A 12,294-nucleotide genomic window follows, 5' to 3' on the forward strand; every position below is an offset into this window, starting at 1 on the left:
ACATGCTTGATTGTAAAACACAATTCTTACCGAAAAGGTTCATGTAACCTCAAAGTAGCAGTACAATACTCCTCTGTTTTTTACAACAGGAAATCAAATGAAAAGATTATGAAATGTTTATGTAAAATAGAATTTAAAAGGAGAAAATACAGTGTTTAGGTAGGTAAAGTTGTTCTGCTTGTTGTCAGATTAAGTTTATGGAAAGGAGCTTAGTATTTCAACATTGATTTATTCCTGCTACCAGTGTTTTAAGAGATCAGGTAGGTTGACTCTGTCTGCCTATACAGTGTGCTTTCCTACTATTTCCAGCTGTGGTAGACTTCAGCGTGTTTGTAGTCTGAAGTGCTGCAAAAAACTGAATGATCTTAATTACAGAAATATAGAATCATGGAATGACCTGAGTTGAAAAAGACCACAAAGATTATGTAGTTTCAACCCCCTACTATATACAGGGTTGCCAACCACCAGTCCAGGTTGCCCAGAGCCACATCCAGACTGGCCTTGAATGTCTCCAGGGATGGGGCATCCACAACCTCCTTGGACAACCTGTTCCAGTGCTGGGAACAGAATGGGAGCCAATCTCTCAGAAGTCAGGATTGGTGCAGTCAGCACCATTTTAGACTACAAAATACCTTTAGGAAATTAAAAAAAAAGCAACCAACTGTGATTGGTAACATTTCCTAACTGAGAGAAAATGCTTGGAGTGAATACAGAGCTGTTTTAAATCTAATCGGTTTTGGTCAGTTTGTAAGATTGATGAGGCTGTCCAGATACTACAGGCAGCTCATCTGTTGATCAGTGCTGTAGACACCTATTGTGCTTTGGTCAGGGAGAGGTAATGTTTTATCTAGTTTTTCCTTTGTGAAGAAGTATGTAAATGTAGCTAACAAAGATTTTGTGTATTTTGGATATAGTGTCTGAAGTGAAAGTGAAGAACCTACGTGTTGAGTTTGAGCGCTAAGCATTCCGATGTTAAAAATATTCCAACTTGCATCTAGCTTAGAATTTCATGGTTTCAATAGAATTTTATGGTTTCAAAAATACCATATTGGGATAAGGCACTGAGCAGTCCAGCATCCACCCTTAGCCCTTAAGGACTCTTAGGAGTCTAAATGCTTTTAAGTGAAACCTGGTAACGTATAAACTGGATTGATGAGCTAAGTCCAATGGGATGGAGTTCAACAAGACCAAGCGCTGGATACTGCATTTTGGTTGCAAAAACTCTATGCATCGCTACAGCCTTGGAGCAGAGTGGTTAGAAAACTGCATGGAGAAGCATGTGGAGGTATTAGTTGACAGACAACTGAATGTAAGCCAGCAGCGTGCCCAGGTGGTGAAGAAGGCCAACGGCATCCTAGCTTGTGTCAGATACAGTGTAGTTAGCAGGATCAGGGACGTGATGGTCCCACTGTACTCTGCGTTGGTCACAGGAACGGACTGATGGTTGGATCTCATTGATCTTTCCAACCTTAATGATTAACTGAACTTGTGGTAAAGCCAGGGTTTCAACTTTATGCTAAAAACAACTGTAGTGTCATGATGATTTTTTTTGTTTTTTTTAATTCTTCCTGTCAGAATTTTGCTACGTGGTCGTGATGGTTCTTGTTACCACCGAGTGCGCACAACAGATAGAGCTGCTGCTGCGGTTCATTATCTGATGGAGAAATGCTGCATGCATAGCTTAGCCATTGCCTTTACGAGCTGGCCAAGTGCTTGTTGGCGTGTTTAAACCCTCTCTGACAAACATGAAAAGAACTCGTCGTTGAAAATGCACTTCTTGACGCGGACTCACTCGCTGGGGGAAGTGCTGTCGGTGGTGAACTTTTACTGCCTAAATTAAGGCAGCAGCCGTCGTGCTTCGCAGTCTTGCACCAGAACCGAGCGCTCCGTGGCCGAGGAGTTGCTGCCCGCTCCTGAGGCGCAGGGTTCTGAAGGGAGCGGCGGGGCGGGCTCGGGCTCGGGGCGGCCTTTGCCGCGAGCGCTCCCGCTGTCTAGCGGCTTCGGGTAGAATAAAGCCTCAGTTTCACCTCTCGGGGCAGAGCGAGGGCGCGTGTGAGGGCATGGCAGGCCGGTGGGGTACACGCAGCCCTCGCGGGGAATGCCCTCCTCGAGCACGAAGGGCAGAGATAGCTTCTTCCCTCCTCGCGGGCGGGAGGGGGAGGGCATCGCCCGCGTTGTCCCACTCCTTCCTTCCGCCCCCCCCCGCCCCGGGAACGCAGGTGTCGGACGGGGCATTGCTGTCCGCAGTACCATGGCGGGGGCTTCGAGGGACAGCCCGGAGCGTGAGGAGGAGAAGGTAAGCGGCTTCTGAGGGGGGTAAGATGACTGCCGGGGGTCCCGAGGCGCTGAGAGGTGGTCTGCAGCTTTCCGTCCTCGGCGTGAATGTGTGCACGTCGGAGGTGCTGTCTCAGTGAGAGAGCTGAAGGAAGGAATTCTTCAGCTCTTCGACCTCCCCTTCTCTGTCATCGAGATCGATGTACCTCTGATGCTTTCCTTCGAGGAGAAGACAACTCTTGCTACTCCATTTGGCGGCTGGAGAAAGCACATTCGCACCCTGTGGTTGTCCTCCCTGTCTAGGCAATACGTGTCTGTAGCAGGAGAGAGCTGTGAGGGCGCTGAGCTCCTCAGGCAGCCGCTCCCCGTCGGTGCTGCAGGTGTGAGGCGGTCCCGGCGCTGCCATCCATCCCCGGTGCTCGTGGGGCCAGAAGTGAGGGGCAGCGGGAGGGTGCGTGCAGCCCCCTGTGTGCCTTTGGGGCATCAAGTAAACCTGGATGCTTTATAACAGTTTGAGGTACAGTCAAACCGTGGGGCTCATCAGCATTGGATGCTTTGGGGCGTGTGCAGTTTTGGTGTGAATTTAGGGGTTTACAAAGCAGGTGTGTATGTGGGGAGGGAGTTCACAGAAGAAATCTGAACGTTTTGAACAAAGATGAACCACCTTTGGCTCGCACAGCCTCTTGGCTCTATGCTGCTGGCAGCTTGAAGAGTATCCCAGAAACCTCCTGCTGCATCCAACCTTGGTGTGCCTTTCCCAGTCATCTGCAGCTGAGCCACATTCCTGCTATTTCCTCTGCTCAGGGATGGGCTGATCACAGATTGCTTTGAGCTGGAAGGGACCTTGACGATCGTTCATTTCCAACCCTTTCCACAGGTAGGGTTGCCACTAAATCAGGCATTGGATCAGGTTGATGATGTCTCTAACAAACCAAAGAGGGTTTTCAAGACAGCTCACATGAGAGATTAGGGATCCCACCTGCCACAGTGGTACTTCCTGCTTTTAAGAGGATGTTGTATGGTTACTCATAGAACAGCAGCTTTGACTATTAAAACTATGCTGAGAGAAAAGCTGACTCAAAAGCTTCTCCTCGTTAGCTGCATTGTCACTGTTTCTCAGATAAAGCTGCATTTATCTGGAGCTTCCAGGTTTTGCCCTCTCTTCTTGTTACTCTTAAATTACATGTCGCCTTGGTTCTGGACAGAACAGATAAAGAATAGCTTAGGACCAAATGCCTGCAGCAGACCTTTGTGTCTGTAACGTTTGTGAAATATCTTCACACCACTGCAAAGTGTTTTCAATGGGATTAAGACTTTCTTTTTTTCCTGAAGTAAATAAGATGGTCTGTTATGCTATTCAATTCCCGTTATGTTGGGGAACAGAAAATATAAAACACTGAATTTTGTTTCACTCAAAAAAGACTTGAAAATAAAGGAGCTACAGTACATTACTTATTCTGCAACAATATATTTAACTCTTTAAAGAGCAATATCAAATTTCTCACCTATTACACTGTCTTGGTTTACCTTGAAACAGAGTGAATTTGGATATGACTGGGACATCTACAAAGACAAAATTTTCAAGTTAATCTGAAAATAAAAAATAGCATCTTAATACCACCTTCCTTTCTCTTACCTCCTACCCCATCCTCTCACCTTCCTTCCAAAACTCGTAGAGGGTTTTTATGTAATTTCCTGTTGATTATTGCTCACACATTCAGCTCTCTGTTTTCTGGAGTACTTCAAGCTTACAAACAAACTTACACAGGTGAAAAAGCTTTCACCAGCTTTCACAGAAATCAGACAGTTTCTGCTGCTCGAGGTAGCAATGCAGCAGGGACTTCGGTCATCAGAGTAACAGAAAAAACCTTCCTCAGCTGCTCACAGCCAGGCTGCTGGTTGCTATCACTGCACAGGTGCCATTTCATTCCTTTGGAATGAGAGCTAATGACCTTAAGCTGGACTAGGGGAGGTTAGATTGGGTATTACGAAACATTCCTTCTCCAAAAGAGCAGTGGTGCAATGGCACAGCTGCCCAGGAAGGTGGTGAGGTCACGGGGTCCCTGGAGGTGTTTCAGTATTGTGAGGGTGTGGCCCTGAGGGACGTGGGCATGGTAGGCTGGATTGGGATTGGATTGTGTGAGATCTTTTGCAACCTGAATGATTCTCTGATTCTCAAAACAATTTCTGGTGTCATGCAATCCCAGCGAAGGCTGGGGAGGTTTACTCACCCAGATCCTGTCACCTTTTCTAGTCTTAACTGTTGGCCCCGGAAGTTAGAAGGAACTATTTCATTTCATGGGTGCAGAGCCTCACTTTCATTCCTACCAGTGCCTCATAAATATTGAAGCAGAAAACATAACGATTACAGTAAAACTTAAACAGGAATTTGAGTAACTATTTGATTGATTATTTGCAGTAGGGGGGACTGGGCAGCAAGTTTAAAATGAACCAAGTTTCCTCCACCTCCACAGTACGTATGATTCAAGTGTAGATCTTCTGTGATGTGTGTAGGTTGCTCCGAAAATAATGCCTCCTATTTATTTCCATGGAAACAACAACAGATACAAGGAGCACAATAGCACTATTTGATAGATCAAATTCTCAGTTACAAAACACTATTTTTCAATATAGTCACCACCATTTGCATTTTCACCAGCCACGAACAATCTGCACCAGTGGAAACGCATCACCCACCATCTCACTGAGCTAACATCCCCTATTTGGTCTCCATAAACATTCAGGAAGCATTGATTAATGTCAGCGGGTAGCATTTTTTCCACACATGTGGAATTGAAGTCCACACCTTTGCTTCATACACACTTCCACATCAGGCCCTATTCTGTCAGACTGCTCCACTGCTGCCATCACCAATGTGGAGTAGAAGTGAGGCCTGCTGTGGTGACACCAATTTGCAGTAGTGTCCTCATACTGTTCTCTTGACTTAGGCACTATAATGGGATGCCACCTCTAGCAAAAGTGGTGTACATGTAAGCCAGTAATGAGAGCTGTGATTAGCCTGAGACTTTCTCTGTAGATGCAGAACAAGGGAAGTGTCCTGATCCTCTGCTCACTTGCTCACACCCACACAGATAAAACAGTTCAAAGGAGAACAATTAGATGATGAGAGGCTCTGTCTGGAAGTCTAAAACTTATCAAAACTCTATTATGTAGTGGAGGTGATGGTGCTAAGTACATTTTACAACATTCAGAAGCGAGGTAATGCATCCAAATATTGTCATCATTTGGGATCTCATTACCATATCTCTATTTTTATCTTGATCTAATGAAAGAATTTAGGGCCTGTGTATTCAGTTCAGAGACATAGGAGAGGCAGGATTAACACTGCTGCTTTCCTGGTTTCTCCTGACAGAAGTCTTTAAGGAGAGATGGAATATGTGTGAAACTTCTCAACACTTGGGTTGGATGTGTTGTCCCTATGAAGGGAATACAGGACTAATAGAGCCACTGTCTTCTGATACTTTGAGTTTTACATAATTAAATTAATTCTGAAATATTTTTAAAAGCTTCCTGGTATTTTTTTACTAGTGGAAAGCACAGCATTCTTCACTAGAATTTCTATTAGATCATACATATTTTGTCTTTTAATTAAGAATTGTAAACCTTCATTTCAACTTTTATCATACCTTTATTTGTCAGTTTGATTAAAGAATATTATTGGATGCTTATGGTACTCTTCAAACACATCAAAATGCAACTGAAGGAGCACAGTTTCTCTATTATGTCAATTTTCATTGGTTTAAAAAAAAAGATGATACAGAGTCAAATTTTTCTGCAACAGCCTCACCAGGAACCTGTGGCAAATTGAGGAAGGATTGGGACGCAAATCTTTGGAACGTATTCAGTCTGCCTTTAAATGTAGAAATTTTCCACCTCTTTGAATGTCATCTAATGATTATTGTAAGAAAGCACATACCAGTTATCATGGTCTGAAAGATTCATACAGGAAATTATTTTAAAAGGAAAAAAAATGAAAGGAAAGATTGTGGTGTTTTTAACATCTGAATTGAGCATTCCAGTCCACATCCATTTTGGTTCTACTTGCTTGTTAATGGGTTCTTTTTTAATAGCTTATGGGAAGCAAGTAGGCAAACCTAGATGCCATTGTAGGAAAACCATGGTTTGTTTTTAGATGCTGAAGTAAGAAGCAAAACTATTAAAAAAAAGAAAGCATTCCAATGGTTGTAGTGGTTTAGGGCACGTGGCTTTGTTAATGGAATACCTGTGAAGCAAATGTGTGATTTTGGTGTTAGCCTCAGACTTTAACATTTGGATCTCTGTAGTTTTTATGTGTGTACCTTGGTTTTCTCACCAGTTCTGTTTGTTCTTGCACAGGAACACAGCTTATCAGTTTGCAGCAAGTTATGCTATGCCATAGGAGGTGCCCCAAATCAAGTGGCAGGAAGTGCAGCTTCCTTCTTCCTGCAGATCTACCTGCTGGATATAGCCCATGTAAGTAGCATAAGAGACCTTTACAAATTGTAGATTTACCTCAGCTCTGATGTCATTTACAGTGTCCTTAGAACTATGGAGGGTAAATTAGCCAATAATGCTTTTAAATTTTCTTCTTAGCCTTGCCTTTAGCTGTTCAGCATACTGGAAGCTGAATAAACTTCTTTGGAAACATTTCTTTATTTTCACTAGTTTCCTTTCTGCCTTGAAGTGGCCAACATTTTTATGATTATTAATTATTCTTTGTAAATAAAGCTGAGTGATCCTTCCTGAAGGTTCTCTGCTGTCAGTTTGTGCAGAAGCAGACCTGGTGAAACAAAGCAGTAGGAGTCATCCCATTCATATGACTTTCAGCTGCTCCAGCTAGATGCTGGGACAGCAGGGAAACAAAGAAAATGATTCTATAAGCATTTTTTTTATTGGTTTGAATGGTCTTGTATGGTTTCATGGTAACTAGGTGAGATAGATAGCATAGAAGAGAAGACTTTTAAAGAGATAAGGCCAAATTGCAGAGGCTGTGAGAAAGCTGTGGCTTAAACTGTTGTAGATTTCAGCACAAATGCCAAAGCTTATGCTTAATGCTTAATGGTTTTTCTACAGAGGTCTAATATCAGAAGCTGAGGTTATAAAGGAAAAACTAAATCCTGTAAGTTACTTAATACAATTGGCCACAGAATGAGATAGGCATGTAAACTGAGATCTCAAATGTCAGCTTGAGGCTGAATTCACAGGATTTGGAAAGTGGGCCAGATTTGGACAGCAGTGTCAAAGATGTCAAGTGTATGCTGTGGAGTCTGAGGACAGCTGAAGGTGGGAGAAGTAACTTCCTGGAGATGCAGTAGGAGGTGGATGCAGCTCTGACCTCTCTTGATTTTTACTTACATCAAGGACGGCAGTACAAGCCATTGGAGATGATGAAGCAGGAACTGGGTGAGAAAAACACTAATATGATTTTCCCAGCATGCTTATAAATACTGGAATTTACGCATCCTCTGCCAATCACAGAAACTGGAAATTCTAGAAGCTAGGGAACTTTGTTTATTTGTATTTGTGTACAGTGTTCAGGAGACTGGGGTCCCATTCTCCAATCTCTGAATACCACCTAAAAACAACATAATTGTTTTTGTTAACAAGCTTCTACTGAAAACCAATAATTTTGCTTAACATTTGTAATTATACTTTTATTACCTCATTAAGAGCCTGAATTATTAAAACCTGATGGTTTAGTTTGTTCTATGAAGTAAGTCTTCATAGAACTTTTTCAAGACCAGATCAAGAGCTTCCTAAGTCTTTTTTTCCACATATTTCCAGGGGAGAATATGTCATTTTATAGGCAATACCCAAATTTAAATCTTATCCACTTAGAGGGCAGATCTGGGCCCTCTTCTGAGAAAATTACATTTGTATTCACTTTCTGTAGCTTATAGTTTTTTCCATTTCAATTCCATGTTCCACCTAAATTATATATTAGTATAAACTACAGGTTTGTAACTGCAAACCACGTGAAATCCTTGAGCTAAATTACTAGAAAACACTAAAACCTGATATTTCTTTTGAGGTGGATGAATAGAACAAGGGGAAGTGGCTTCAAGCTTAAAGAGGGTAGAACTAGGTTGGACTTAAGGAAAAGGTCTTTTATAGTTAGGGTGGTGAGGCACCAGAACAGTTTGCCCAGAGATGTGATGGATAACCCTTTCATGGAGACTTTCAAGGCCAGGCTGGACCAGAGCCTGGGCAACCTCTCCTAGCTGTGGTGTCCCTGTTTGTTGCAGGGGAGTTGGACTAGATGGACTTCAGAGGTCCCTTCCAACTCTAAGGATCCTATGATTCTATGAATTTAGCATGTTTTTTCTTGTTCTGTGTTATCACTGAGAAGCTCTTGATGTTAGTGCTGACAGAGAGTGTTCAAGTTTAGGGAGTAAGAAAATGCAGGTAAGGGATGCATAAGACTCTTGAGAGGATGAAAACAGGGACACCGTGGTAAGACTCAGCTCTCCATATGAGAGATTTTAATTTTCATCAAGGCTTTCTTCCACCTCTGTTTATTTAGTATCTACTTCCTTTCTGTCTATTCGCTTTATCTAAACAAAACACCAATGAAAAATTCACCTAATTTGAAACTTTCTGGCTGTATATCCTTCATCAGTGCAGTATTTCAACCACTGTATCTTACTGACTCATTGCTCTTTTGTTCTTTTGGACACCCTGGGTATAAGAGGGCACAAGTAGCTGAGCTGGACATCAGCAAGTTGCTGTGGCACCCAGCCCAGCATCCAGACAGTGCAGCAGTGGGATATTTGGCGTGCCACTGCCATTACCTGCTAGAAAACCAGTCTCAATCCTCCCTTGTTCTTAAGCTTTCTAGGGTGAGCTATGTGTCTTGGAGCTGGCAATGTGAGGAAGATTGGCTATTCCTGCAATTCCAGCTAATCTGGGCTAAAATTTAACAAGTGTGGTTATGGAAATGCATAACATCTGTCTTTACCAAAGTTACTCAGGATTGTTTCTTTTTGTCACTTCTGAGGAAATACCTGCAGCAAGTTGTTAGAGCAGGGAACCAGCTGGAAGTTGTGTGACAGTGCCTGGGAAAGAACAGCAAGCTCAGCAGACAAGCAGGGAACACTAACTCAAGCTTGGTGTTGCATTAGCTGCATTCACCAGGCTTCCTGCTGAGTTAAAGGACTTCTGACATGAAGGAGCGTATAGATGAAAGGTATTTTTTCTGCAGTCACTCTCTAAGTTCACTAGTCTGTTTCAGTGGGCTCTCTCTCTATATATATTTTTTAGAGATTTGAGAGAACATTTATCATTACATAGGCTTCCATGACTCTTATTTTTTTCCAGGCCTATGGTTTTAGTGGCATGAACTAGACACTTCAAGGAGAAATTACATTTTTTTATCCACTCTGTGATATGAATTCCTAAGGTCTCTACAGATGCAATGGAAAAATTAATACATTGCCCAGGCTAAATTGTAATTCTGTACATGCACTTAATTATGGTTGAACTTCAAACTTGGCTGTTTTATTCACATATAATGCATAAACATTTTTCAAGTGAGGTTTGTTGGATGTGCGCTGGTAACTTTGAACAGATGTGCGTTATGCAGTTCAGTGCTGAGTGGATAGAATCTGCTGTGCTGCAGCCTCTTCCAAGCCACACTCCACCAGTTGGCAGCCTTGTTGGTAGTTTCAGGAGGTGAAAAAGCCCAGATGCATGCAGACACTTACCTCTGCTTCTATCTGCTTCAGGTCAAGGTAGTGACCTAGAAATGTATGAAGGATAAGTTACAAAGATGCTCTGTCAGATTTAATATCTAAAACAAGGACTTTGGTTTCCTGCTTGACTCATTTTCCTCATTCTGAACACGTCTACAATCTCACCTTCCTTGCGTTTTTCCTCTGTAATCCCATTTTACATGGTGCCTTGTCTCAGTGTTTTGGTTTTTTTGCTATGGGAAACCAGTAGGGTAGCCGGTAGGAAAATCTGTGAGAGCAACGGGCATGTTTTGTGAATGAACTAACATTACTCTTTAAAACACCAAGGTTCTTTCTGGAAAGTTGCTTTATGCTGTTTCATTGTACTGTGGAACAATAGCTCGTGTTTAGAGTCCTGTGTTTGTATTTTCAGATTACTCCATTTCATGCCTCTTTGGTGCTGTTTATTGGCAAAGCCTCAGGAGCTGTTACTGATCCCGTTGCTGGCTTTTTTATTAGCAAAAGTAGATGGACAAGAATTGGCCGGCCTCATGCCTTGGTAAGCAGAAATCTGTACATGTATTTATACACATATATAAATATTTTGTGTATGTGTGTTTTAAGACCATACAATCATCTCATTGAGTTATTTTTTCCTTGCCTGTTTCCCAGACAACTGTGATTGTATTATTTCTACATATATAAAAGCAAAAAGAGAAATTCTCATGTCATCTATTTCCTTTCAACTTGTTCATCCATGGAAAACAACGATAAGATTTTCTGCAACTGGAGAAACAAACAGATAAAGCCAAGACACTGCACTGTTAATAAAAGTGGAATCTCGTGTAAAACCTTCTTGGTGACTGAATTTTCATCTCTGGCTAAATTCCATTTAGTTTGGCTTTACTCCTTCAAAAAGCTGGAGCGAGTTTCTACTTGTGTCCTAGCGTGCCATCACTTCTCACATCAGCCTTCCAGGAGTTCCCTTAGCTTTAATTGGCTTTCCAAATCAGTAAAGGATATGTGCATACGTGTGGAGCAGATGTGACAACATGGCACTGAGGGCCCAGCAGCTAGCATTGTCTAACACTGTCTCATTCTTCCTAACAGCAATCATTCTGGTTCTGCTCCTTTTACATCCCATAATCAAAATAGCTAACTAAAAAAATCACAATGACTTTTAAAGAGGAATCAGGTGCTTTAGGATTTGATCAGCACTTCTAAGGGGACAAAGGGATGTTTCACTGTGACATGTTTATCCCTTGCATGCATTCTGGCTACTACTGTCCAGCAGAATCTGCACAAGTTGCACTGGTCCGTGTGCTGTCCATGCACTAGCAGAATCATTACTCATCTGGGAAGGAAATTGACAAGTGTGAAGCAAAAAATTGGAAATGAGTGGTTTTGTTAGAGGAACCTAAGCTCATCCACGACAGTGGACATTTAGAAATCGTAGAGTCATTTGTTAATTTCAAATTTTATTTTAGAAGTCAAGGAGAGACTAAGTAATTTGAGAAACAGGAAGTCTTTAATCACTGCTCTGTCTCATTCATTGTGAATATTGCCACATATTTTGAATTAACTATGAATTTTGAATTAATATAATCCCCAAACTTGATTCACAACTAAAATCTAAGAGTAAAAAAAAACAAGCATGAAATGTCAAGGAAAATGAGCTCTTTTTTTTTTTTTTCAGCTGGTGGTCCTCTTGTTTCACACTGTTTTAGAGCTATGGAAAATTGCAGCAGCTTATATCTGACAAATGACATTTTTATAATGATTACCATTAGATGTATTCTGATGCATTATTTTCCCACTTCTCTGAGAATAATGTAAATAAGTATGTTTGGTGTTAGGATATCAGTGTCAGGATAACTCCCATCAAGCATGAACTTACTAGCCCTTGATGCAATAAACTGACTGCTGTACAGTTTGCACTTCTTAGAGGAAGAGTGCTTGGCCCACCTGCAACAAGCACTCATCAAGGAGCTACATTCCCCTCTGCTCAGCTCTTGTGAGGCCCCATCTGCAGTACTGCGACCAGACCTGGGGCTCTGAGCAAAGGAAGGACGTGGAGCTTTTGGGTCCAGAGGAGGGCCACTAAGGTGATCAGAGGGCTGGAGCAACTCTCCTGTGAGGAAAGGCTGAGGGAACTGGGATTCTTTAGCTTGGAGAAGAGAAGGATCTGGGGAGACCTCATCGTGGCCTTCCAATATTTGAAAGGAGCGTATAAACAGGAAGAGGAACGGCTGTTTCCGAGGGTGGATAGTGATAGGACAAGAGGGGATGGTTTTAAACTGAGACAGGGGAGGTTTAGGTTGGATATTAGGAGGAAGTTTTTCACCCAGAG

The 12,294-nt window shown here is 42.2% G+C and overlaps 1 protein-coding gene across 1 annotated transcript in view; it reads left to right on the forward strand.

Moving 5' to 3' along the window:
- Window positions 1-1,570: 1,570 nt before the first annotated feature.
- Window positions 1,571-12,294, forward strand: part of MFSD2B (major facilitator superfamily domain containing 2B) — a 32,194-nt gene continuing 21,470 nt past the window's right edge. The window contains 4 exon segments of the mRNA XM_019613321.2: window positions 1,571-2,296; window positions 6,631-6,747; window positions 10,378-10,491; window positions 10,493-10,503. Coding sequence (XP_019468866.1) covers window positions 2,099-2,296; window positions 6,631-6,747; window positions 10,378-10,491; window positions 10,493-10,503 — 440 coding nt within the window. The 5' untranslated portion in view covers window positions 1,571-2,098.

This window comes from Meleagris gallopavo, chromosome 2, assembly GCF_000146605.3.
Source record: "Meleagris gallopavo isolate NT-WF06-2002-E0010 breed Aviagen turkey brand Nicholas breeding stock chromosome 2, Turkey_5.1, whole genome shotgun sequence".
In the NCBI taxonomy this organism is placed as follows: domain Eukaryota; kingdom Metazoa; phylum Chordata; class Aves; order Galliformes; family Phasianidae; genus Meleagris; species Meleagris gallopavo.